We start from the raw sequence: 25,458 nt of genomic DNA, 5'->3' as shown, positions 1-25,458 counted from the left end.
AAGTGTGCCACAATCAAGACTACCCATTCATAGTAGACAAGAACGAATCCAGGTTGTACTCTTCCTGGTACTGCCGGTCGTCCCAAAGCTCACCTAGGTCATCGAGCCAGCCCTTCTTACCCTTCTCCTTCAGTTCGCCGTCAATGTCAACCATGTCGACTTCTTTACCGCCTGTTTCCGTCGGTTTCTCCGCATTCTCTGCCGTTTCTCCAAGGTTAAATAGGTCCAGTAGCTGATCTGTGTCCATCGTATTCAACCCGGCGTTCTGCTGATTGACCACTGTGGATGCCACGTCGATCTTGAACCGTTGCAGACTGGGAGGTTTAGTTAGTATGCCGCGTGTAAAAAGAAAAAAATTGGAGAGATGGCCTTACTTTAAGATCTTCTCTTCTAGAGTTCCCCGCGTAATCAACCGATAGACGTTGACCACCTTCTTCTGTCCGATACGGTGTGCTCGGTCCATAGCTTGAATATCCTTCTGCGGGTTCCAGTCGTGCTCCACGAAGATAACTGTGTCTGCGCCTGTAAGGTTTAGACCAAGCCCACCAACGCTGGTAGTCAATAGCAGAACATCATAACTAGGGTCGGAGTTGAACCGATTCACAATGTCCTGGCGTTTGGTGGCTTCAACTCCACCGTCGAGACGGAGGAACTGTACCGATGGAAGGAGTTTCCGGAAAACTTCGCTTTGGACTATATCCAACATTTCCTTCATCTGACAGAAAACCAGAGCTCGATGCGGACTTACGTAGCTAGCACCAGTCGCCAAATCGCCTTCGCTCGGTGGGTCCACACCAATTCCACAGTCCAAGAGTAGATCGCGAAGAGCGTTGAGTTTAGGCGCGTGTGACACATCGCGAATATAGGAGTTCTTCTTCTGCAAATATTGCTGCACCTCGTTGTACTGCTTGTGGCCATCCTTGACCACGAGAGCAGGGGAGTTGCAGAGACGGCGCATGTACTGCAGGGCTTGGAAGATATGCTCCTTGTCAGACTTTTCAGAGCTGCCCATCTTGTCCTGCAGAGCTTTCTGTTCCTTCTTTGTAAAGTCCTCAAACAGCTTCTTCTGCAGATCACTCGGGTCGCAATAGTAGTTCTGGATGATCTTCGGTGGCAGATCGTTCAACACCTCTTCCTTTAGACGGCGAAGGAGGAACGGAAGTACCTGCTTATGCAGCGCCTCGATTGCCAAAGCGCCCGCCTCCTGTTCTTTTGATGATTTGCTGAAACGGCTGGTGGCAATTGGTTTGGCAAACCGGTCCAAGAATACCTTCTCGGTACCAAGGAAGCCCGGCATCAGGAAGTCAAACAAGGACCACAACTCCAACACGTTGTTCTGGATCGGCGTTCCGGATAAAATCAAACGGTGGTTGCTATGGATGCGTTTGACTGCGATCGTGACTTTGGCCTTGGGGTTCTTGATAAGATGACCCTCGTCTAAAACACAGTAGTTCCAGCTAATCGCTCTGAGAACCTCGTTGTCATTTCGGCAGATATCGTAAGATGTCACAACGATGTCTGCATCGGCAAGAGAGCCCTGCAACTTAGATCGTTCCGCAGGTGGGCCAACGTAGGCAACGCAATTGAGGAAAGGAGCATATTGTTTCACCTCCTGTTGCCAGTGACCAGAAAGCGATGGAGGGCATACAATTATCGACGGGACCCTGCGAACCTCTAGAGCTTGTGTCTTAGCAAACTCTTCAGCACGCATATGATGATCGCTCGCAACAATGCAAATAGTCTGGAGCGTCTTTCCAAGACCCATGTCATCGCAAAGAATACCATGAAGATTGTAGCGATTGAGAAAGGCAAGCCAATTGACACCATCCTGCTGGTAAGGACGTAGCTCCGCCTTGATCGCAACTGGAAGTTGGAACTCTTCAACCTTTCGCGAATCCAGCATTTGAGACATGAATTTTCTTTCTCGATCACGTCCCTGGAGAAGTTCTTGCGACAAGCCAGGGGGATCCGGAATCCCAGCTTCCAAGGGTACGAGCTTGACCAAGGTTGCAAATGAAGTTGTGGACAGCAGTCTCACGTCGTTGTCCGAGTCACTCATCCTTCCAAGAACGGGCACAACAAGGAATATAACGTAGGGTAGAATATCGTCTTCCATGACATGGATGAGATGATAAATGCACTCGACCGCTCCCTGGCGATGGTGGACATCCAAAGCATTGTTAATCGTTGGAAGCACTTTCTCAACAAGCATCGTCATACCATCCACTGTGACAACACTGCATATAGTGGCAAAGCACTTGGCGGCCGCGTACCGGATGACAGACAGTCGGCACTGAAGGGCCTTGACAACGAGCGGCATAAGACTGACAACCCACGGATACAAACCTGGGTCGAACTTGGGTAGCAGCGCTCTCAACGTGGACAATCCGTCTACAACCTCTTGACCAAGGTCATTGCCTTCGTCGACAATATCCGCCGGAAGGTCACCGGAGAGTGCTTCCTTCAGAGGTCGCTCGACCAAGAGTGCAAGGTTCGGAACCTTTTCTGTAAGTTCCGCACCGAAATTTGTGACAAGCTTTTCAAGGGCGTCTTTAGCACCGCGGCGCATTATTCTTGCTTCTTTAGCCTCCCTTTCGAACTTGGCGGCATCCGGATGTTCCCGTCGGTCTTCCTCTTTCCGAAGTGACAAAATAGATTCCTCGAGCTTCGCGTTGTGGTGGAATTCAGGCGTCTCAGACGTATCAACACAACAGTATTTGACTAAATTACCGATAACCTTGTCAACCGGGCCTCTCTTGGCTGCAGCGGTGTAGTGTTCTACCAAAGCTGCGACAGCGGTCGCAGAGCGTTCTTGAAGCTCAGCACTCTCTTCCTTTTTGATGCTATCCATCATTCCCTTGATGAGGTGACCGGGTTTCTTGGGGATTTTATGGAAACTGACCAACGCTCCCGCTGCGGCTGCTTTAATTCGCATGTCTCTGATCTCTCTGGCATCCTTCGCCTGGCCAACTGCGGTTTCTGCTGTAGCTCTGGTCTCATTGAGAACTTTAAGAGCAGTAATGCGTTGCGCAGGCGCCAGCCCCTTCTTCAACCTGTCAAAATCTGGTCCGATCACCTTCTCGGCATCGGCTAAGGAGAAGGCATTTGGGCCAGCATCTGGGTCTCCCTGTACAACAACGGCAAGAACCGGCAGTTTTGAAGGGGGGACATGGGCGTTCTCTCGGAACGCGTTGAGTAACGAATGACATTGTGCGCGCGCGACACTTAGGTAGCACGAAATATCGCTATACCAAAGAGGGCGCTCACCTTCAACGATGGGCTGAATTTTCTCGCAGAGCGCGGAACCATACTTGCTATCGGACCCAGAAAGCTTGGCATATTCCTCTACTATCATGGCCGATGAAAGTTGGGATGAAGATGCGGGATGGCTGAGGCCTCCCATGATGGTATTCCAGAAGCTCTCAAGCCCGTTTTTGTCCCAGAACAAGAGCAATTCCCCAAGAGCTCTAGCGGCATAGATCTTTGAACGCAACATTGTATCGGCGCCAACCATATCAATATCACCCTTAAGCATGTGTGCATCCACATCGTGCGTTGAATTGGAAGGAGCGGGCTCTCTCTTTTCGGCTTTGCGACCCCGTTTCTTGGGTGCATCTGCCGCGCCTGTAATGGTGGCTGGGGGCGAATGCTTCGTGGGAGCCGAAGGAGTCATCGAGTAGGCTACACCAGATGGTTTGATGAAAAGCGATGAATTCATGGGAATTGGGTAGAGGGGAACACCAAAGGGTGCCATGCTCAACGTTATCAGCGGTTGGATATGGGTGGATAAGTCGGGGTCGGATTTGAATATTTCTCGGGAATCCAGAGACTTGAGCAACTCTGACCAAACTTCGAGAGATAGTTTCAGGACACCTTCATTCCGCTCCACTAATAGGTTCTGAAAAATGAGACGTAAACCTTTCCCATCTACCCAGTCATTCGTGCCCTCGCCCTCCAGCTGCAAAAAGGTTATAAGAGCTCGGAGAACCGCAGACCGCACACTGGTAATTGTATGGCGTAGGAATGGATACAGACGAGGAACAAGGTTTCCGAATGATGACTCCGAATCAACTGCGGCGTTTTCTTTCATGGCGTTGAGGACGGGCTGGAAAGTGCAGAGTTTCGCCAAGAGGTCCATCACCGAGCCTGTACTGGCGCTCAGGTCATCTTGGAGGTTTGAAAGGCAGTCCCACACTATACTCATGAGTAGTCCCAGGGTGGATTGCTTGGAGTTGACGAGTTCTTCCGCTATTGGCACGAGAGTGGCAGCACTGACAGCACGGACGTCATCATCGTAATTGCGCAGACCCTGCATGACGGCTTCCAAAACGCCATCCATAAGCTCGGAATCCTTGACCAAAAGATCCTTTCGAACTGCTACTAAATATCTTAAGCCAATCATTCCCGCGTGACAAACCTCCCAGATCGGACGGTCCAGGGCCAGATCGGTTTGCATGATAAGCCGGTAGAGGCATCTGTATACGGCAACGACAGACCGTGGAGGCAGATGAGATAAAAGGGCACCCAACGTCTGACCGACTGTTTCTCGGATAGGAGCAACAACATTGTCGGAAATGTAATCACCGAAGCGATCTAGCATTAAGACACACAGCAGACGACAGGCGAGATTATCCAGCCATTTTCGGTTCTGCGTGTTATTTTCTGATCTAGTTTTTCCATGCACGCGTCCCGCCCCGGCACCTTGGATACGAATGACTTCTCGGAGAGCCATTGCCGCGCCGTGTCGAACCTCCCAGTTAGGATCGAAAATATCCACCATGAGGAACTCGCACATACGTTCATACGGCCAAGCGGCATCGTCAGTATCCTCCACGAGTTCAGGTTGAATTATGGACTTGTCAGGAAGCAATTCTCCCTTAAACTCAGTCACAATCTTAGATTCGTCATCATCGCCCGTTGGTCTATCAAGGGAGAAATAGTCCTGTTTGCTGTCGCCATTCTGGCCTTCGCCGTTCTCCGTCTTCACTGGGTGGGGAATGCTAATTGCAGGAGTGGTGACTGAAGGAGTAGTGACATTTTCCGACGGGCGACGGGCGGACAGATCGACCACCCGCACTTTGTTCGCACCCAATTTCGCATGTTGCTTGCTTTTCCGTTTTAGCTGATTTAGCTGCCTTCTGCTTAGCCCAGACTCCTCGCCATTCGCGGGTTCACTTGGAGAGGGCAACGCAGGAGCGCTTGAGTTGAGGTGATTGTTTTCCTTTGATGAAAGAAAATTCGGGGCATGCTCCTTCGAAGTTTGGGCCGGCTTTTGTAGCAAGTCCTCGTCGATCAAGTCCTCTTCGACGTATTCTCCCGCAAGACCCAATCGTCCTGTCAATGTCTTCTTGTGGTGTTGCAGTCGAGCGGCAGGATCCATAGAAGCCAGTAAATATTCCTGGTCTTTTCCACCGCTGCCCAGCAGCCGCCGCCCGTGCTTCAAAATGGAGACCAGATCCAAGGTTTCAAGTTGGAGTAGCTCATCGGAAACGGCGTGTTGTTCCTCTTCAGACTTGACTTTTACAATGCTTTCGCTGTCTTCTTCATCTTTCTTGTTATCCTCACCATCGTCCTGATTAGGGTCGAAAGTGTCTGCATTTGTGACAATCAGACCCATTGCCTTGGCGGCAGCGGTCCGTGTATCCCATGATTTTGATTTGAGATAGGGAAGAATACGCCCAAGGAGATTGAATAGCTCATCTGGATGTTGCTTTTGCACATCTGCCAGCTGCTGAGCGGCTGTGTTACGAATGAGAGGAGAGCTGCCTGTCTCGAGTAACCTGGGTTTCCGATCTAGTGAGCGATCATCACAAAGTTAGTTGTAAGGTGAACTCACGTGACAAGACGATCTAGTCTAGAGTAGCCGGTTAGTCGTGTTCTGTTATTAAAGCACCAGATAGAGAACTTACCTGGATGTCATGGCGGTCGTGATATCAAATATGGCAAATTAAAGAAAGTAGGTGGCTGCAGGAGGGGTATTAAATAAACGTAGAGGCTCAATGAGGATCAAAGAGAGGACAGTGGAGTTCCCGCGACGCGCCTTAGAGATAAAGAGGTGTACCGCTCAGTATTGGTATAATACTAGCAGTGTCGGAGGCGCAGGGATGAGGTAACGGGAACGTGGAAAGTCCAGTAACAACAATTATCTGCACGTCGCAGCCATCGAGGGCAGTGAAGATGGAAAGGAGGTGCTGTATATAGTGTAGATAGTCACGAGGAAGTTCTCAGTGATCCAGAGAGAAGTGGAGATGGAAGTGTTGTGAGGCACTGAGGGCCGAGCACTAACACATTGATCTGGAGTATACCAAAAAATTACACTGAAATGGCGTGTAAAATAAATTACCCGGAGGTATACGGAGTAGACAAACGAAGAAAAAACGCAGACAACGTAAAAAGAAGAGATAGAGATAAATAACGTGCACCTGAAATAAGAAAATAATAATAAATTCACCTGATGCTGAATACCAATTTTGGTGGTGAGTCAAGCTCAAAGAAATGGGTTGTGTTGCTGAATAAGACGGCAGGTGAGGTGCAAGTAAACAGCAGCACGGCTTCAGAGCGGCGTCAGGATGGTTTTGGTCTGCGGTCGGTCGAGGTCACGCAGCCTGTTTATATCATTGGGGACATCTTTGGCTGGGCGCGCCTACCCATGCTTGGGCCTGTTACGCTAGACTGTTCCAGGAATGGTCGGCCCCACCCATGAGAAAGGTTTTCTTGTGGTCAAGTGAAATGATGAATACCCGCCAAGGGCCAGATGGCCTCAAGATTAAGTAAGACGAACTGCGATGGACCTCTTTAAACACAGGTTCAAGTGACATGGTTAACTGCTCCCTTGTACTCAAAGCTTCATATCTAGCTTCATCCAGCCCGTGCCCTTCAAACCGCATTGACAGGAGCGGCCGTCCAGATTTGTCTACAGTGACATTCATGTGTCGACCTGGGAACTTACATAGCTGAAAACTCCAAGATCTGCCTCTATCAGGACTAATTACTAGTAAGCTAGCTATCAAAGCGTTTTATTTCCTGTATAAAGGGAACTTGCACAAGTCTACGCGCCCAATCCAAGGCGTCTTGTAGCTGCCGACAGAAGGTCTTTCGGGAATATCTTCTAAATAGGAGGGTTTTGATTTCTATACAGTAGCAGGTAAGGCCATACATAACCTTTGGAATAAAAAAGACAAATCAACGATAAACGCGCTCAATATATCGTTCTCTTCGGGTCTGGTGGTTTCAGCATTCCTTTGGCCTCGCTCGCGGTTGGTTCATTGGTTCAACCACTTTGCCGGAAGTTTGCCCATTTGTCTGCTGAGAGCCTCGCCCAAGCTCAAACGTGTGCGTCCTTCCTTTCTTCAATTATTTCCATAAATATTCTCACCGGTTTAACAACCCCAAGCTCCGGACCTGTTCTGCCTGTGCTTCAGCCTCACGAGGGTGTGCGGCTTCTGCCTTCCGGTAGGCAGCCTGCATTTTCATCGTCCGGAGAGCCTATAATTTTGTTAGGCATAGGTCCTGGTGGATAATCCAACTGTAGCAAGCGGGTCGAAACATTCGACTGGAGGAAAATCGCCTTCTTGTTGGGGTGAAGGGCTGATGGACGCATACCTCTTTCTTGTGGTGCAGGCACTCATGGTAATCATCTAGTGCTGGCAGGCACTTTCTTTTGCCACTTTCCCCCTCTCCAGCATTGACGACGTAGCAACCGAGGACTTCTTGCCAGAAGGTGTAGCAGCGGGAGGGACCTGCGTAGGGAGATAAGTGTTAGCCGGGAGCTCCATTTCTCGTAGCTTAATAGCCGCAAAATCCGACAACCACAACCAATTGGGCGGGTTTTATCGCTGCCAGAACTGAGCAAGAGTACAACGTACCGCCATTGAGACCGAAACCGGACGCCATTGTGTGTTTGGAGGGGAGAGCGCGCGGGGAATCGTAGTGAGGGAGCGGAGGAGCGGATGCGATGAGGTTCTGCGCATTTAGTCACTTTCCGGGCCCGGCAGCCGCCCATGTGGCACGTGCACTCCGCTACCATCACCAATACGCTGCCTGCCACGAATACCTCACCTCCATCGCCGAAGCTCTCAACTGCAATGCCATGGCTGACTCCACGCGACTGTCCGGGGCGCATGCCATTCTTCTAGCTGCCCATCTCTGCGCGACGGGAAACCCACCCCCTCTCCTGCAATTACGAGCTCGATTTCCGACTACTCTGACTATTGAACGGTTGTTGCGCATTGTTCTAACATTCCTACCTGAAAGCACGGAGCCCAGAACATATATACCAGTGATTCAGACTCTAGTGGACGAAACAGCTTCTCGCTCAGATAATCAATATGTCGACACATCCTCGGTCCAAGATCTCTCCGAAGAAGCTGCGAGGAAACGTGTACGGAACATTCGCTTGCTACCACTGAAGTATCCTGGGGACGAGGATAGCCAAGATTCAGATGACTTATTGACCCTTTTTCTAATTCACCGAGCCCACCGGATTGATTCTGAAACATCTCTTCAGCCGCTCATCCTCGATCTTCTCCTCCCATTCTACCAACAATCACCAGTTATACAAACATGGCTCGTCTCTTGTCTACTGCCGCTTCTCCGATTGAATTACGAATACTACCCCAGTCAAGACAAATCATGCTCCGTGGAAACACTAGAATCATTAGACGACCAGACGGCGACAAATATCCTTCTTTCAATGGCGGGAACACGGGAGAATGATATCGACCTTATCCAGAACCTGCGTGGTCTGGTTGGGCCTTGGATGTATGGTAGCAACCGCCCCAGGAGGCAGCGGCTCAGGCAACTGGCGCGTCGAAATTCGATTCCTCTCTCGCAGACAACTGTTCATGAGTTTGAAACATCCGCATGGGAATACGTGAACGAGTGGCTGCTATCTCGCAGTCTGGTGGACGCGGAAGCCGTATCCAACGCCTTCGTGAATTGGGATGGACCTGGAGATGTAGACTTTGGAGGCTATGTTGGCGAACGCGGGGGATCATCAAGCGATCAACTAGAACAGCTGCGCCATCGATATGGACAAACAGGACTGGCCATTATCTACCAAAGTTCTGCCTTTTCTCTGGAAAGGTCCATCCGTGTTTTGGAACGGGTTGGGAGCCTCTTGGGCCTGAAGGAATCTTATTTCACAACATCCGGTGGCTCAGGTCTTCCCACTGTGGAGTTCGATGCTAGCCCAATCCAGTCGGCATCGAGAGCAACGTTGTTTCAGAATGCGCTCCTTATCCCTACAAATCCACTAACTTATCCCTCGCCGTCGTCAATTTCGTTTCTCAGTGGCCTTCTTCTGTCGCTGCGTACCCTTGAAGAGCTAGGGAACTCTGTTTCATGCAGGACAGCGACCAATATCTGCCTACATAGTAACGAAGACATGCAGCTCTATGAACTGCGCAGTGTGATGGCATCTATTGCAGAAGCGAAATCTGGGCAAGATTGGAGAGCGGTTCGTCAGAAGCTATTATGGCTGCGGGTTTGGAAATCAGAGGGGGGAAGGTCGTCTGGCAACGATTCTAGCTGCCACGGCCTCTTTTATAGGGTCCCGCCGGAGGTCGTAGAAGCAGAGCTCTTAAAGGTTCTGCTTGAGGTCAGAGGTACAACCCAATATCCCCTTATTTATTCCGAACCTAATGCTAACAGACCACAGAGTACGATCTAGCTGTCGAAATCTACACCGGGTCTAGCTCTGTGCTGTCCGCGGCACAGGTGGAAGATGCAGTCAAGGAATCTGTGTTCGCTGCGTACGACAATGCCAGCAACGGTAATAGAACACGGGGTAAAATGCAACGGGCACATGAAATGTAAGTTGCTCTTATAAGCCGATTGGGGCTCCAAATAACTTATGAGCCCATAGCTTTCAAGCATTCCAACCACACTTTCCCGATTCTACACACTTGAGACAAGCCCAAGCCCTAATTTCTGCAACACATGCTCTATCGTATTATTCCTTAACGCTCCAGCATGGCGTCCCATTCCAGCCCGTCAGCATTCGCGTACATCAAGATCCTCTTTCTTTGATCGAAAAGATCCTCGATCAGAACCCCAGAAGCTACGCAAAACTGGATGACCTCCTCGGAATCGGCCGGAATCTCGTCTTAGCCGGTTTTTCCCCACGTCCAGTTGACGATACAGACTCACATTCACACTACTCACGCCGGCCAGTTCTCTCCCGAGAAGACGCCCTCGCCACTGCCGAACGGCGTATCATGTCGCTCGCCATCTCGTCTGCCCTTTCATCGAACGACTTTGGCACCGCCTACTCCTACATCCTTACCCGTCTCACACCCCAAACCTCTCCATCGTCCACAATCAAAACTCCCTCCATCATAAAAGATGACATCACCTGGCGTGCCGTCTACAACGCTGGTCGCTACCGCCCTACACCATCCCCATCAACCACTCCTCCAACCTTCCACGCCCAAATCACCAACCTATCCCAACGCATGGAACTCCTCTCCCTCTCCCTCATCCTAGCTCCGACCCCAGACCCCCTCCCAGAAATCCTCGGTGCCTGGCGTCGAGCCGACGAAGAACTTTCGCTCCTCCGCGCGCGCGAATCAGAAGAAGAAGACGCCTGGGACACAAAGGGCGACAACTCTAGCACAGCTCCGTCTTTCCTCCCCGGTGGCTTCAACCAACCAGACACAGAGCAAGACGCTTTCGAAACAAAACAGCAGCATGCCCGTCGCGCGGCACGGGCCGCACACCATAATCGCCTCGACTCCGACGAAGCACCCATGGGCCTCTTCGAAGTCGCGCGCGGCGCCGCAAGGGCATTGCATAAGAACGTCAATTCCTCGTTTCCACTTAGTGGGACGCTCAGCCCCTCGGCTGCTGCGTCTGCATCTGCATCATCTTCTATGTCGTTCGTTGATGGCGATATCGAGGGTGATGATGCGAATGGTCTGGATGACGATGAAGCCGGACGAGTGAGGAAACGAGATGTTGTTAGTAACATGGTCACCGGGGGGTTGGCGAGTGGGATTGGTTGGGTTTTGGGTGCGCAACCGGTTAATATGAATAATACGCGATAGGCAGTTGTCCCCCTGGTTCCTTTTTTCGTTTCTTCCCTCTGTGAGTTGGGGTTATTATCATTCTATTATTGACACACGAAGAGATAGCGGGAGATGAAGTTATGATATCATTTTGTTTACGGATCTAGTTATCTGGTATATTTATTCTCAGGTCTCCATAGTTGAGAGCCAACATCAAATCATCAAAGATATAGAAGTTATATTCCTTCTCAGATAACATTTCATTGCTTGTACATCCTAAATCGTATTCAATGTGCTCTCTTTCCACTATCTGTAAGCACCAGATATGAACATCAACTTATATGCAGATGTCTGTATATATTCGCTCAAGCGGGACATAGTCGTCAACTGCCCGGCCAGACTTGTATGTATCCATCCATAAAACGTGAACCAAAAGGCAATGACAAAAACCAAGCCGTCCCGAACACAGGGACTGAAGAAAACAACACCACAAGACTGAAAAAGCTCAGGGAACGATAGAACTAAGACCTTTGCGAAAGGGGTAATGACGGCTGGGTAGGAGAAACCGAGACTGGGAAGGTCGGAGAGAACGCTTATGCGAGAGGTGATATATCAAGGAAAGACAGACAGACGTGGTCATGCAGCAAATGATAATTTCCGATTCCGTAAATCCAGAAAAACGTGCAGGCAGGTAGAACAAAAGGAGCGTCGTGGTCACAAATAAAATCATATGCTTTTTTGACAACCTGGTCAAAATGGGGACCAGCCACTTGTAAGCGTCATAGGACCATTGCGTCAAAAAAAAAAAAAAAGACCGTTATATGTAAAGATATCGCGATGTATTATAAAAGTTCGGGGTCGACGGGATAGGAGAGTTCATTCGTTCCAATCCCACACCTGCTTCAAAAAGTTTGCCATGTTGACCTTTTTATTCTTCATGTCCAATACCCACGGATGTTCCAGCATCCGCCATGGTGTCGCTCTTCGTGGTGGTTCTTTCTCGAGGCTATTGCTAATCAGCAAGGTCCAAATTCGGGCACATAAGCAATACGTACCAGCATTCAATAAAGTATTTAAAGTTATTTGACCAGCGGATACCATTCTCCGGCTCATCTTTCAGTTTGGGGATCGGTTGCCGCACAATATATGTCAGCAAGTCAATAAGACCAGCACGTGGCTGCATCTCTGTCCCGTCGGCAGGGAATGGGAACCTATGTTGGGCAACTTCCAGCAGAGTCACGCCGAGTGACCAGACATCGGATGTGATGGTATACGATTGCCCTGTAATCCTCTCCGGCGCCATGTAATATGAAGTGCCGATGAATGTATTTGCGTCGCCCTTGGTGCCGAACTCCCCGCTGACTCCAAAATCGCAGAGCTTCACCTGGCCGTTCCGGCAAAGAAGAATATTGGATGGTTTGATATCTGCACCAAGGTTACTAACATCCAAAGAGATTTAACAAAGTAAGTATACATACCTCGATGGATAATCTTCCTGCCATGGAGATATGTCAATCCATTCAAAACTCCCTCTGCCACCTTTCCAAGCACCTTTTCACCCGTCCGTCCGCCTAGCTTCTTGACTTCCTTATATATACTGTCCAAGCTACCACCTTCACAGAACTCCATCGCAATAGAGATCGTACCGGTCGACTTGTCCATAAACGCACCATAGTAGCGACAAATATGTTCCGAGGCGCAATCTTTGTTAAAGTTTAGTTCCCGGATAATTTGCTTCTTCACATCTGGGTTCGGGTCTGTGGTGATGATCTTCATATCGTAAATTAGCTCATGGACGGGTCCAAGGATACTTTCCCGAAACTCACCTTCAAAGCAAAGACTGTCTTCCCATCCTTTAGCTTGCATCGTGTGACAGCTCCTCCTGCTCCTTCGCCCAAGCTGCCTAACTCAACAACCTTTTTCTGTTCACTGGCGGCCAGCCACCCTTGGTCGTCCAGATCCTCGACATCCAACGCTCGACCTTTCTCCAGGCTTAGCTTGTCTAAATCGGGGATCAGGCCGTTCACACTGTTATCTCGCTCCATCTGTACACCACCCTCGCGGTCGGAATATACAGAGCTGATTGCTGATGAAGGGTCCGGCGTTCCACCGTGCGGTTGTCGGAGACCCATGGCAAACGACAGGGTTGAATAATTGGATGATGAGGCGGAAGCGGGACCACTGCCTTTTCCATCCAGATGGGTAAAGCTCCCTGAACGCGAGCGGTCGTTCGAGTCGTTCAGCCCAGTTGTCGCCAAGGGTGGTGGCATAGGTCGAGCATTCCTCTGCGGGGGAACATCTTGGGTGCTGCCCATGGGGGTCGCAAGTCGTAACTGGGGAGGAGGGGGCCGACCAGAGGGATGTTGTGGCTGGGGCGCATCTGAGGCGACAGGAACGCCATTACCGGCGACAGGACGACTCGTAGCAGAGGGAGGGATGCCCAAAGTAAGCTTAGGCGGCCGGGGACTATTGGGATTGCCGCGATTGCCCGGGACGGGAGCCTTGAGGAGAGGAACGGGAGATGAAGACATTGCGAGATTGTTTTGCCTCTCACCGGGCAAAAACAACTCGTTAGGATCCGTTGTGGTAGCCAGATCGGCGGTGTTGCTCGCAGCGGCTAAGTATTGAAATTAGGGAAGGAGGAAGGTGTAGTCGTGAGGGAGGAGTGGGAACAGAGAGTCGTGGGGCTAGAAGCGGCGGTTGCAGGCAAAGAGGGGCTCGAACAAGGCCGCGGAGCTAGTGGGAAATTATGAGAGCTGGCATGCACAGCAGGAGATTCGAACGACAGCTCAGGCAAGAATGGCTATGAGGGGCGACGAGGGGAATCAAAGAAGAAACGGGCAAGTCTTGGGCCAACGAGAGAGGGATCAACGGCGGGTAACGAATCCCCAGCGAGCGAGTGACGAAAGAGAACAGTGATGAAAGCGAGAGGTGATAATGATGGCGGCAACAACGGCGAGTAACCGTCGAAGCGATGGATGGATTAAACGACCGGACAGGGTAGAGCGCGAGAAGCAGGATGGGGAGGGGGTTGGATGGAGGAGAGCGAGGGTGAGGGAGAGCGATGAGAACGAACGTCGGGGGCCGTTCAGTCAGGCGGTTATTGCGGCGACCACGTTGGCTGCAAACCGTCTGGATGGTCCAAGAATGCAAGACGACCAGGCTGTGCTTCAACTCGGCGCTTATGGTAAATTGCAAATCGCAAAGAATGTGTCAACGGTCAAGCTGTCACTTGTTAAAAGTTGGCCTGGTTGAGAGATATGGCTGTTGCTAAGGCACCGCTAGGCATCCACCAAAACTCTTTCGATGAAATCATCAACACGGCCACCATCTTTGACACTTCATCGGGATCCTCAACCTGAGACACCGAGCCGCCGACCCTCGTGGTCAGAGGAACTTGTTTCACCACTCAGACTACGCACTGCGATTGTGGCTTTACTGCCTCCCCCACCGGCTGCGCCTCATCCTTGAGACCTCCATACGATGACCAACCAAAGGTTGTCCGCCAGAAGGCAATACGCAGTGCTTAGATTGTACACTCAAAGGATGCAGCGGTATAGCTACGGTGCAACAGCAACATCTCTGTAACCCGGCGCTCTTCCATGAGAGGACAGATGTATGCCCAGGAAGCAGCGCATGCCGCATGGGCCGCATGGCAGAGAGCAAGTCACTGAAGTCAGCCTTGTGAGGCCAAGCATTCCCCGGCTCCGGCTGACGCGCTCTGTCTTGTCTCTTCCTTCGGCAATCTCTATACTATAATACAGTTATGATCTCATTATGATTACCCAGCGTACTCTGTATTACCCTTTCTAAAGAATATTACTGCCGGCTTGCCGGTCGATGCCTGAGACATGGAGTCAGTCTCTCTACGCACACGCACGGAGTGAAAAAGAGTCAAAGAGTGGAGAGAAGACAGACAAGTACAACTCAAGACATCGGGGCTCGGGCCCTCTCTTCATCCTCAGCCTCGCCTCCGAATTGAGTATCGCGCATCGACAGCCCTGCACTGTGGCGAGTGCTCTTGTGACGCCTTTTATTCGGGCAATCGGTTTCAGACCTTGGGATTGTACCTGAAGATCACGCATTTCGCCCGCCCATCAGCTCATCCCAGCATCTTTGATATCCAGCAGGTCCAACATCATATCATCGTCTTGACACTTCATATCTCACTGCTCGGTGATCACTCTCCCAGCAAGTTGTGGACAGAGACGCGCGGCGAAGGACGATCCTCTTGTCCAAATCTCCACCGCAGTCCGATCAATCGAATGTGACTTGATAACCAGCCTCGGCGCCTAGACGAGCGAACCATGAGAAGTTGAAAACCAACTACATACTGTCAGCGACTTCATTTCGGGTCCATCGAAGTCGACTCCAAGTCTCCAACTTGCAGAGGAAAGAGATCAAATGCGAGTGTACGGCACGCAGAGACGCATCAGGGTTTAGGGTCGATGAGGAACGAAGACCAGGCCTTTGGCCCCTTTTTCTTCCTCCCAACGTGCCCCTGATTGGCATCATGGCATGTCATGCAAAATCGTGGACTGAGTCGGTGGTTCTCTCAATAATAATAATATCCGGGGTCTGGACTGAGCTACGGCACTTAAATGGGCGAGAGATTGACGGTTTCTAAGAATAACAACGCCATTCAAGCCACTGCCCTCTCTTTCCCCCCTGTTGATATGGAGTCGACGACGGACTTGAGTTCCATTCGAAGAGTTCTTCACTTCTTGGAAGTTGGCAAGAAAGAGAACCCTTCCCCTGATGATCGGTGGAGCTTTGATGTTTTTCCTTCGTTTACTCGCGAACACATGCCTGTTTTTATGGATCATGACCAGGAGTAACTTCATGATTAATCGTTCAAGACAATAAATAATGCTACAATCGTTTGTCTTTGGTGGACCAGATCGTGCCTTGCTTGAAGCTGCTACTTGCTCCGCTAGGGACACTTATCCGCCAAGACCGGTTTGGAAGATGACGCAGGTGGACAAATCCACTTACGCAAGTGCTCTATCGCTATGGGAGGACTATCGGATGATAGCTTTGGCAGGAATAAGAACAGAAAACAGAGCCGGTCTCCATGAACATGTCGCCGCATCTCCTTCGTCGGTATTTTCGTTGAACTCGGGGTCGAAGCGAACAAGCGCAAGTTTCTCACTAAGCTTTAATTAAGCAATCAGTGCGCAAAGGAGGCGTACCAAGGCTGGTCTGGCCAATCGCCAAGTTCAGTGACAGCCTAAAGTAATCATGAAACTCTCATTCTTCTAGTAATTTATCGTCCTCTCTGAGGCAGCATTGCCGAGTTTATGCCTACAGGAAGATGAGAGACTCCCGTCTGACCCGATACCGAGGGCCGCGATTTTGCCGCATATGCAAGACCTCTTGCAGTCTTGTTGTTTTGAATTTGGTTTCAACGCATGACGCCTGGATTAAGTGCAGTGAAGAAGCGGGGGGTTTAACTTTACAACAGCCGAACAATGGTGCTCCATGTTTCTGCCGCCCCATGCAAGTCCCATTTCCCGTCAACAATAATGTATCGGCGGTCCTTCCGAAGGATTAAAATTCCCTGTTTTATGGATAGACTTCCCTCTTCCCTTGTTGCTTGGGCTGAAATTAACCTTGGAAGAATGCAATTGCTTTGGTGACCCCATTTATTCCGGATATAAATGGCAACACTGGTGACTGGAACCAGGGGCAAGCGGAGAAGTCATTGTCTGGTGCTGTGCAATTGGCCCGTCGGGCTGATGGCAAAATCAAGAGTGGATTATAGTGGAGTGGCGTGGGAAATGGCGCCAGGAACGGAGTTACAGGGCCCCACAGCACGCGATCCCATTGGCTTTGCGTCCCAGATGAAACAGTCGCCAAGACTGCCTGAACAACGTTTGGTCTTCTCCCTGAAAATAAGCAGGACCGGACGATGGAGAAACGCGGAGCAAATCAATGACGGTATCAGCATGCGGAATTTGGCGACATCGAACTGTATGAGGAATTCGCTGCCGCCGGGCAGAGCAGTGAGGCATCGGGCAGGCCTATCAGAAGCTGAAAGTCCAGAACAACTCAGGAGAGACCATCGTTCGACTACCCGCTTCGGTTGGCCATTCACAGACAAAGAGCCGAACTGATAGACAAAGATCAACATGCAACCTCCGGTTCCTGAGAAATAGGAGAGCGACAACAGTGTTCGCGGTGGCCAACTAACAACGGACTAGTCGCCTAGCAGGCCGGTAGTCATGGAAGCGACAATAGATCTCCGCCAACCACAAACAGAGCACGAGGCTGGCTCGCCGTTATTGGATTTATTCAGGGGGTTGCGCGGCCCCATGGTCGAGTACACCGCTGTGACCCCCTCTCCACTCACTCCTCTCTCCTGGAGTCCTGTGCCGATTGCGTCCCTGGAGCGATCTCCCAGGCTAATCTCCCAGATGATACAAAGGCTCCGGGTTCGCCCTTTCATCTGCCGCTTCCTTTCTGTTCTTTCTTTCTAAAGTCCAAACTTCGTCCTGCTTGAAGCATCAATCAATTGACTTCGGTCGTCCAGTCTTTTACAACCAACTACCCACATTCTTTAAACCCCAACTTCACAACTCAAGACTACCTTGACGGTTTTTTTCTTCCACGACCAAATCAATCAAAATGCGTTTCTCCGCTGCTACCATCGCCCTCTTCGCCGGCCTTGCCGTTGCTGGTGACATTGAGACCGTCTACTCGACCGAGGACGTCACAATCACCTCCTGCGCCCCCACCGTGACCGACTGCCCGAGCCGTCCCACTCCCGTGACCTCGGACTCTGAGGTCCCTGCTGAGCCTACTGGCACCTCCCCCGTCGAGACCAGCGTTCCCGTTGTCCCTGAGGTTCCCTCCAGCAGCAGCGTCGCTGTCCCCCCTGCTCAGCCCACCGCCAGCTCCCCAGTTGTCCCTCAGCAGCCTGAGCAGCCCTCTGGAAGCATCTCCGTCATTCCTGTGACCACTTGCATCCCCACCGTCACCTACTCTACCATTTCCGTTACCCCCACTGTTGCTCCTACCACCTCTAAGCCTGTCATCCCTGGCAACCCCACTGGCGTCGCCCCCACTGGCAGTGCCTCCGGCACCGCCTCGGCTTCGTAAGTTCTCACGGCCTTGCTATATCAAGATGGATCTCTAACCTTTTTCGCAGCGCCACTCCTTCTCCCCCCACCTTCACTGGTGCTGCCAACGCTGTCAGCAACTCTTTCGGCTTCGCTGGTGCCGCCGCCGTTGCCGCTATCTTCCTGGCATAGATTGTTTTCCCTTCATGTCAATAGTATAGCCCTGGGTTACTCGTGAATCAAGATGGCCGCGTCAGGCCAAGTGTCTGCCGTGGTTGTGGTGATGAAACGGGGTTTGCATATGCAGGTCCGGGTTTCGTTTCAGTTTTAGTGTTGTGGTTTGGGGAGAGTAATCTGATTCTTCAGTCTTATATTTCGATATCTTTCTTGATTTTCTCTTGAACATTTTTCTTTGGCTTGCCGGATTGCTTCGGAGTTTTTGTGAAGCTCAGTCTTGGTGGCTGGATACGATTTAATGTAAACCATGAACGTCCTTCACATACTGGTCAATTTCTTCGAAGTAATAATATATAGGTAATCTTAATTCTTTTCTCCATTGAGTGCCCTGAAATGGTAGCCGTAGAGGCACTAGGAGATGGGTGTACCTCCCTGCCAGCGCCTAGTAGTGCCAGGCATGAGGTCGCATCAGATGCTGGACGGTCTGAGTTCCGCCCGTAAGACGCTTGGAAGTAAATGATGATATTCAGGCCAGTCCAGTGGCTGACGCTGCGTGTCATCAGAACCACTGGGGCCAACAATTCCCTCTTGTCTACGACAGATCGACTATTTGTATATCATAATTCTTCGTATGTGACTATCGATATGTTATTCAATTCCTGGCAATAATGCTCCAAATCCCTGGTCTTATTCTGGATTCCAAGCTGCGACTGTTGTTCTTGGCAGCGTCCTCCTTTTCCTGCCCTGGCTAAGCGGCCATGGAACGAAGGCTTATCTCCCGTATTCCTTCGAACACCTTCCCCCAGCGGTCAGTGACAGATATCGGCTCGAGAAAAAGCCCTTTGGGCTGCTCCAGGAGTCATCTATACCGTATATCTATTCTATTAATATCTCCAAGGATAGCATGCTTTAAGGGGAACCAAGTGCGCGTTGTGAGTGGTATCTCGCTTCTACTACTGTATTCGGGGGGTTTCAAGTCTTTGTCGGATATTTACGCTACGATGCGACACTATATAAAAAAAACCACTGATTCACGACGACAAGTGTGCTTCGTTTCTGCCAGGAAATAATATCACCAAGGACCGCTGCAGGGCGCCGGTGAGCTGACAAAGGGACTCAAGGCAGAAGGCGTGGTGGCAGTGTTGCTGCGGATTTCTGCTTCTCCTCTTTGTCCCAACAACCAACAGCCAGCATCGCCCTGCGAACTGCCAAGGAAGGAACAGTTTCTCGCTCCACGCTGGGATGCTCCAGAAAACTATTTTGAACTTTCTGACAGTGCAAACTTTCATTGGTCTTGAGCCTCCCTCTCGCTGACAGCATGAGCAGACCCTGCGCTTTGGGTTTCCGCCCTACACATGGTGGTGCATGTAGTCCACGAGGTCAACAAAGAAGATAATAACGGGGAAGGGAGATTGTCCCTGCGTGCACAAATACACGACTCATACCTTCGAGGCTTACCATCTCAGGGACAGAAAGGATTCGGGGGCCAAGTTGGATCGGAGTTGATTCAGCGGGGCAAACCACCACTTCGCCTTCGCTGTCGCCGTCGCCGTCAATACTACTCCGCTACTCACAAGGCGATGCGTCAACGTCCCATCAAAAGACCCAGTTCGCTTATTACCGAAACCAACATCAAACCTCCGGTCACTGAGCTCATTGCCGCTTGCAGGCGATCGTTCCGTGCGATCCGCCCCCGGTCAGGCGGCGCAGTGTTTGGGCTTTGGTGTATGGTCTGTTCCTTTGTTGGCCTGTCTTATGGTTCAAAGACTGGAGTCGCCAGCACCGCCTCAGGAGTCAGGCAGGCTGCGTTTGATAAATAACTTGTGAACCCTTCCGCACGCCTTATGGGAGCTGCCCTCCAAATTCACTTTTCTCGTGACCGATCGACTGATTATATCTCGTGTGGCGATCCACTTTCGTCGTATTTTCCACCTATATTTTTGGTTCGCTCCCTCGTACTCGCCAGTTGCTCGGTCCATCCAAGAAAAGGCCCCTGCGGTTGATTCGCCATTCCGTATAATAGAAGCGGCCCTCTCCTGGCCTTCCTCTTTTCCCTTCTCTCTGCGTCCATGCTATCATTCAGCGTCCAGATGGATCTCTCATCGCTAGAAGGCCCTCCCATCCGGGACACCAGATTCTCCAGTCCCACGCCAAGCGCGGCAAGTGTCCCCCATATTCGACTGGAGGATGCATTCAGCCCTGTGAGCCCGATGCAGACAAATACCTGGGACCTTCCTCCGAGGCCCGCATCGACAAGCGCCATTGCCCCCCGCAGCAAATACCCAAACACAGGATCCAACGGGCTCCGGCAAAACATCCATCCCAACGAGTACAACGCCAGGCAAAACTACCGTACACCTCCGAACCAATCTCTACACCCTGGAGTAACCCGTGGAGTATTTAATCACCCTGGTGCTACGTTGTCGCCGTCCCGGACTCCACGCACCCATTCAAACAGCGTATCATCACCGCACCAACTTGTCTGGATTGAAAGCGAACAAATATGGGTCTTGACAACTAGAACAACGACACCAACACAACCACAACGGCCGCAATATTCCAGATCAAGTCCAGATTCAGCCGCAAGCACCGGGTCACAGTACCCTTCACGATCAACAAATATCTATCCCCCACGACCAACAAACCCTTACCCATCCCAGTCGACGAATCTATACCCTCCAAGAACGGATGACGCAGCTGATATTGCGCCTGAGGACCTCCCGCCACCTTACGAACAACATGTCTTCGATCAGCCCCTGGGGCCTATTCTACCCGCCGTAGCAAGAGTGCGCCCTGAGGAAATACCACAACGTGGATCTCGATGGGCCGCCATCGGGCGGCGTGTTAGCTGAGGGTCTTGAATTTGGATGAAGCATGTGAACCATTCTAGTGAATCATTCCACTTACGACTTCACAAGGTGTAAGGGAAACCGTCATCAAAACCACTCTTCACCGCTCCGGGCCATTTCGTGCCGTTGGCCTTGCTGTGAAGACTGCGGTTGGTCACGTCAATGCGAGCGGTTGTCAATGGAGCGACGACAACAAGCAGATTTGCATCTGACAGTATGGGAATGGGCGTGTTAAGCGTGACTAACCCAACAGGACAGGGATTTAAATGAACGAGACGACGTTACGACAGTATCGAAGCTCATGTGCCTGAGGCATAGACTTCCATACTCCTTGATCTGTTCTTGCATATCTACGCAGCCGTGCTGGCGTTGAGAATTAATTAATTGATACTTGGAAGTTTTAGCGTGTCATTTGACAGCGAAGATACCTCAGATAAATCAACTAATCATCAACTTTTTATTTGCTTCTGATTCGTAATATGCCTTGGGCTCTCGTATTCCCTTGCTGGGCGAAGTCAATGGAAGCCTCGTGGTTGTGGAAAGCAACACCCAGTAAGGTAGGTATAACTACATGTCTGCAGCCTCCATATGCGAACCAACGCCTCCAACCCCGCCTTTGATAATCTTCAGTCGTAACCCTGAAACTTGAAGTGCATCATTCGGCCATGGGCTGTTGACCAATGTCATGCATATTTGCAGGTTATAATGATTAATTTTGAGTGGAGATCCCAGGCCTGGCCAGCCTCCTGTTAAGTGGGCGCTTTCTGCACGACAATTTAATCTGAGCCGATAGCCCGCTACAGCTGCATCCTCGTAATTCTTACTGTGTGCGTTAATGTGACCTATTATAAATCGTAATACAATAGTGGAGGGTGGATGTGATCGAGTCATAAATGTGCCCACTAAAAGCGGCGCCGTGTCAGGCCAAATACGGAAATTTCAGCATTGAACCCAAATATCCATGGACATACCGTGCTACCTTGTCTCAGGCGCAGATGCCCAACATAGTGCCACAATAACCGCATAGAGTGAAATAATATCTCACCATGGGCAGGCCGCTGAAGACGAAATTGGCCAAACAGCAAAAGACGTCTGATGCTCCGAGTACCTGCTCGTTCTCCACCTACGAACTGCTGGGGTCTACCGTCTGGCAGACCCGGCCTTCAGCTTCCCGCTCAGAGGTGTTCAAACAACGGATATTCTAGTCACTGACAAATAAGAATTCGTATCAGAGAGCAAGTGACACTTCTGCAGGCGCCCAGGATGAAAGGCACAAGCGGATTTGCCTACGGCCATGGAGGGACTGTTGGTGTGAGCACACGCTAAGAAGCCAGCCTCCAGAATTCTTGTCCTGTCAAGGCCGGCGGGACTATTATCGGAGTTCGATGAGATTCTCTGACAGCTCAGCAGAAGCAGACCGACTGTTTTTATCAGCTCTTTGTTCCTGACCTTTGATCCTTTGCTCTTTCTTCTCCCTTGTTGCTTGTAGAATGAATGATGTGAATAAAAGCTGAAGATAATTCCTCAATAATTCCACCGCCTTCGTTCATCTTCGATTGAGCCAGCCAATCAACGGCCCCGCTCCCCCCGTTGAAAATGGTCCATTCTAAGAGTTTCTTCGGTTTCTCTCGCTCGTCTCACTCTCCTCAACCCCAGAAGTCTTCGTCCTCCAAGTCCAAATCCAAGTCTTCTTCCCCCTCCAAGTCTCACTCTCGTTCGTCCTCATCTCCATCCGCCTCTGCGTTTGCGCCGCGGCCCCGTTACCCCCATCGCAGCTCTTACGACCCCGACACTCACCCGCTCAATCTTCCGCCCGACGAGCTCCGTCGCCTGTCAGCCATGGCCGCCGCCGCTGCTGACCCCCGCAGCTCGATGGACATCGACAGCAACGATCCTCGTCTTGGGAGTCCCTCAGAGCCCACTCAGACCAACGGGGAGCAACAGCCTCACCAGCAAAGCCCGACCCCGCCACCCCATCGCTCCAGCGGTAACACAGACGAAGCCGACTCTTGCAAGTTGGCGGGGAATAAATTTTTCAAGGACGGAAACTACAACAGGGCTATTGAAGAGTTTACCAAAGGTTTGCTTGCCATTCCATAACCATATTTCGAACCTTTAGTTTTGGTTATTAACGCTGGGTAGCCATTGAACTCAATTCTAACTCATCTATCTACCGGTCAAACCGAGCTGCCGCGAACTTGGCCGCCCACCGATACCTCGAAGCCCTTGAAGATGCAGAACGAGCCGACGAGCTGGACCCCGGCAACCCTAAAATTCTGCACCGGTTGGCCCGTACCTTAACTGGTCTAGGTCGCCCTGCTGAAGCGCTTGAAGTGCTTGATCGCATCCAGCCTTCGGCGTCAGCCGCAGACCGACAAATCCCAACAAACATGCTCCGCTTCATCAACCAGGCGAAGGACACCTTATCTGAAAATCGCGGTGTTTCCATGGTGCTGTACTGCGTTGATCAGGCGCGACAACTTCTTGGTCCCGGCGTGAAAGAGCCCCGTGCCTGGACGCTCATGACGGCAGAGGCCCAACTGAAGATGGCCACAGGCAACTCATTCGGAAAGGCCCAGGATATTGCTGTCAACATGCTCCGAGAAAACAACCAGGACCCTGATGCACTTTTGATTCGCGCGAAAGCCTACTACGGGTTGGGCGAGACGGATCAGGCGCTCAAGTCGCTCAAGATTTGTCTCGGGCTGGACCCTGATATGAAGGCCGCGATCAAACTCCTTCGCATGCTGCAGAAGCTAACGCGGACAAAGGAAGAGGGAAATGCTGCTTTCAAGGCCAAGGACTACCGCAAGGCTATCGAACTCTACACAGAGGCGCTTAACGTGGACCAAGCCAACAAGGACATGAATGCCAAGATCCTTCAGAACCGTGCTCAAGCGTATATCAATCTCAAGGAGTACGATGATGCCATCAACGACTGCACCGAAGCCCTTCGGCTAGACCCGACATACCTCAAGGCCCAGAAGATGCGTGCCAAGGCCCACGGCGGCGCTGGTAACTGGCAAGAGGCTGTCACAGACTACAAGGCTGTTGCTGAGGGCAACCCCGGCGAAAAGGGCATCCGGGAGGACATTCGCCGTGCCGAATTTGAACTCAAGAAGGCGCAACGGAAAGACTTCTACAAGATTCTGGGTGTCTCCAAAGATGCGAATGAGACGGATCTCAAGAAGGCCTACCGTAAGCTTGCCATTAAGTATCACCCTGATAAGAACCGTGACGGCGAAAAGGGCGACGAGATGTTCAAGGAAATTGGCGAGGCTTACGAGACTCTCATTGACCCTCAGTATGTTTTCTTCCTACTCGAAATTTGTTTCCTTTCAGAGTGCTAATAATTACCACAGGAAGCGCGCTGCCTACGATAACGGCGAAGATCTCATGGACCCTGCAGATATGTTCAGCGGTGGCGGATTCGGTGGTATGGGTGGAATGGGTGGAATGGGCGGCATGGGCGGAATGGGCGGCATGGGTGGTATGGGAGGCACCCATATCAACATCGACCCCAGCGTTCTCTTCAACATGATGAATGGTGGCGGTGGCGGATTCGCCCACGCTGGCGGCGGCAATCCTTTCGGCGGGGGCGGCGGCCGCGGGTTCCCAGGCGGATTCCCGTTCTAAGCTACCCGCCCGCTTGCCCTACCAAGAATCGTCTTATTCCCCCTGCTATACAAAACTCGATACAACGAAACGAACGACACAAAATTGGGTCCAAAATCAAAAGCAAAGCATACATACATACAATCCGGCAGGTGAACCCAAATATTTTTTGTTCCCTGCGCAGCACTCCGCATCTGCATCGCATGGTGTCATCTATTTGCCGCCTGTTCACTTCTTTCCATACCTATCATATCATGCTTGCTTTCTCCATTCGTCATTCGGGCCCCGTCTTCTTCACGGAGTTTGATCATCTTCTATCATCCTGTCTGTACTATGCTTGCTATGTTCGGCGCTACTCGCTTGCTTGCTTACTTGCTCGCATGAACCAGATAGACCGTTTTCCTTTCCCATTTCATTTCATTCCATGTTTGTCTTCTTATCTCTTTTTGTCCCGTGCTGGTCTCGTCTTGGGCTCCCGACCACTATTACTACTGCTCAAGAAGAAATCTTTCTCGCTTTTATTCACTGCTCCATACAACCGAACTCAAAAAGATTGGATCGGATCGGATCATCTCGGCGTTTTGCTATATACCTGGGTTACATTTTCTATTAAATTTTCTTTTTTACACCATCTATCTCGCTCCATTATCTGTGAACAAAGGTTGGGATTGCGATGGATATCATGAATGAGCATGAAATATGAATCATCGATGATTACTATCTCTCTTTTTAAAATACAGTAATACGTTC

General features: G+C 50.9%; 5 protein-coding genes across 5 annotated transcripts; 2 read left to right on the top strand and 3 right to left on the bottom strand.

Annotated features, from left to right (window-relative positions):
- Positions 1–19: 19 nt before the first annotated feature.
- On the bottom strand, positions 20–5,920 carry ASPSYDRAFT_91017 (DNA-binding ATPase; the record flags this gene model as incomplete). Its single annotated transcript, XM_040852422.1, has 4 exons — positions 20–314; positions 375–5,780; positions 5,837–5,854; positions 5,910–5,920. 4 exons carry the CDS (start codon positions 5,918–5,920, stop codon positions 20–22), a joined length of 5,730 nt encoding a protein of 1,909 aa, XP_040701542.1.
- A 1,195-nt stretch (positions 5,921–7,115) lies between these two features.
- On the bottom strand, positions 7,116–8,013 carry ASPSYDRAFT_46943 (uncharacterized protein). Its single transcript, XM_040847343.1, has 3 exons — positions 7,866–8,013; positions 7,603–7,739; positions 7,116–7,485 (listed from the first exon to the last, which is right to left on the bottom strand). Exons 1-3 carry the CDS (start codon positions 7,891–7,893, stop codon positions 7,372–7,374), a joined length of 279 nt encoding a protein of 92 aa, XP_040701541.1. The 5' UTR covers positions 7,894–8,013; the 3' UTR covers positions 7,116–7,371.
- Positions 8,014–8,089: 76 nt separating this feature from the next.
- On the top strand, positions 8,090–11,045 carry ASPSYDRAFT_154374 (secretory pathway Sec39 family protein; the record flags this gene model as incomplete). Its single annotated transcript, XM_040842367.1, has 3 exons — positions 8,090–9,605; positions 9,659–9,812; positions 9,866–11,045. The coding sequence occupies 3 exons, from the start codon at positions 8,090–8,092 to the stop codon at positions 11,043–11,045; spliced, it is 2,850 nt and encodes a 949-aa protein (XP_040701540.1).
- An 837-nt stretch (positions 11,046–11,882) lies between these two features.
- On the bottom strand, positions 11,883–13,537 carry ASPSYDRAFT_154664 (uncharacterized protein; the record flags this gene model as incomplete). The annotated part of the gene is made up of 4 exons (XM_040842388.1): positions 11,883–12,018; positions 12,062–12,431; positions 12,485–12,776; positions 12,833–13,537. 4 exons carry the CDS (start codon positions 13,535–13,537, stop codon positions 11,883–11,885), a joined length of 1,503 nt encoding a protein of 500 aa, XP_040701539.1.
- A 4,096-nt stretch (positions 13,538–17,633) lies between these two features.
- Positions 17,634–24,729, top strand: ASPSYDRAFT_154377 (uncharacterized protein; the record flags this gene model as incomplete). The annotated part of the gene is made up of 4 exons (XM_040842368.1): positions 17,634–17,981; positions 22,750–23,173; positions 23,236–24,397; positions 24,456–24,729. The coding sequence occupies 4 exons, from the start codon at positions 17,634–17,636 to the stop codon at positions 24,727–24,729; spliced, it is 2,208 nt and encodes a 735-aa protein (XP_040701538.1).
- Positions 24,730–25,458: the final 729 nt, after the last annotated feature.

The sequence above is a fragment of the Aspergillus sydowii genome, assembly GCF_001890705.1.
Source record: "Aspergillus sydowii CBS 593.65 unplaced genomic scaffold ASPSYscaffold_7, whole genome shotgun sequence".
Classification (NCBI taxonomy): Eukaryota; Fungi; Ascomycota; class Eurotiomycetes; order Eurotiales; family Aspergillaceae; genus Aspergillus; species Aspergillus sydowii.
The sequence above is the reverse complement of the archived record's forward strand: the minus strand, read 5'-3'. Positions and strand labels throughout refer to the sequence as shown.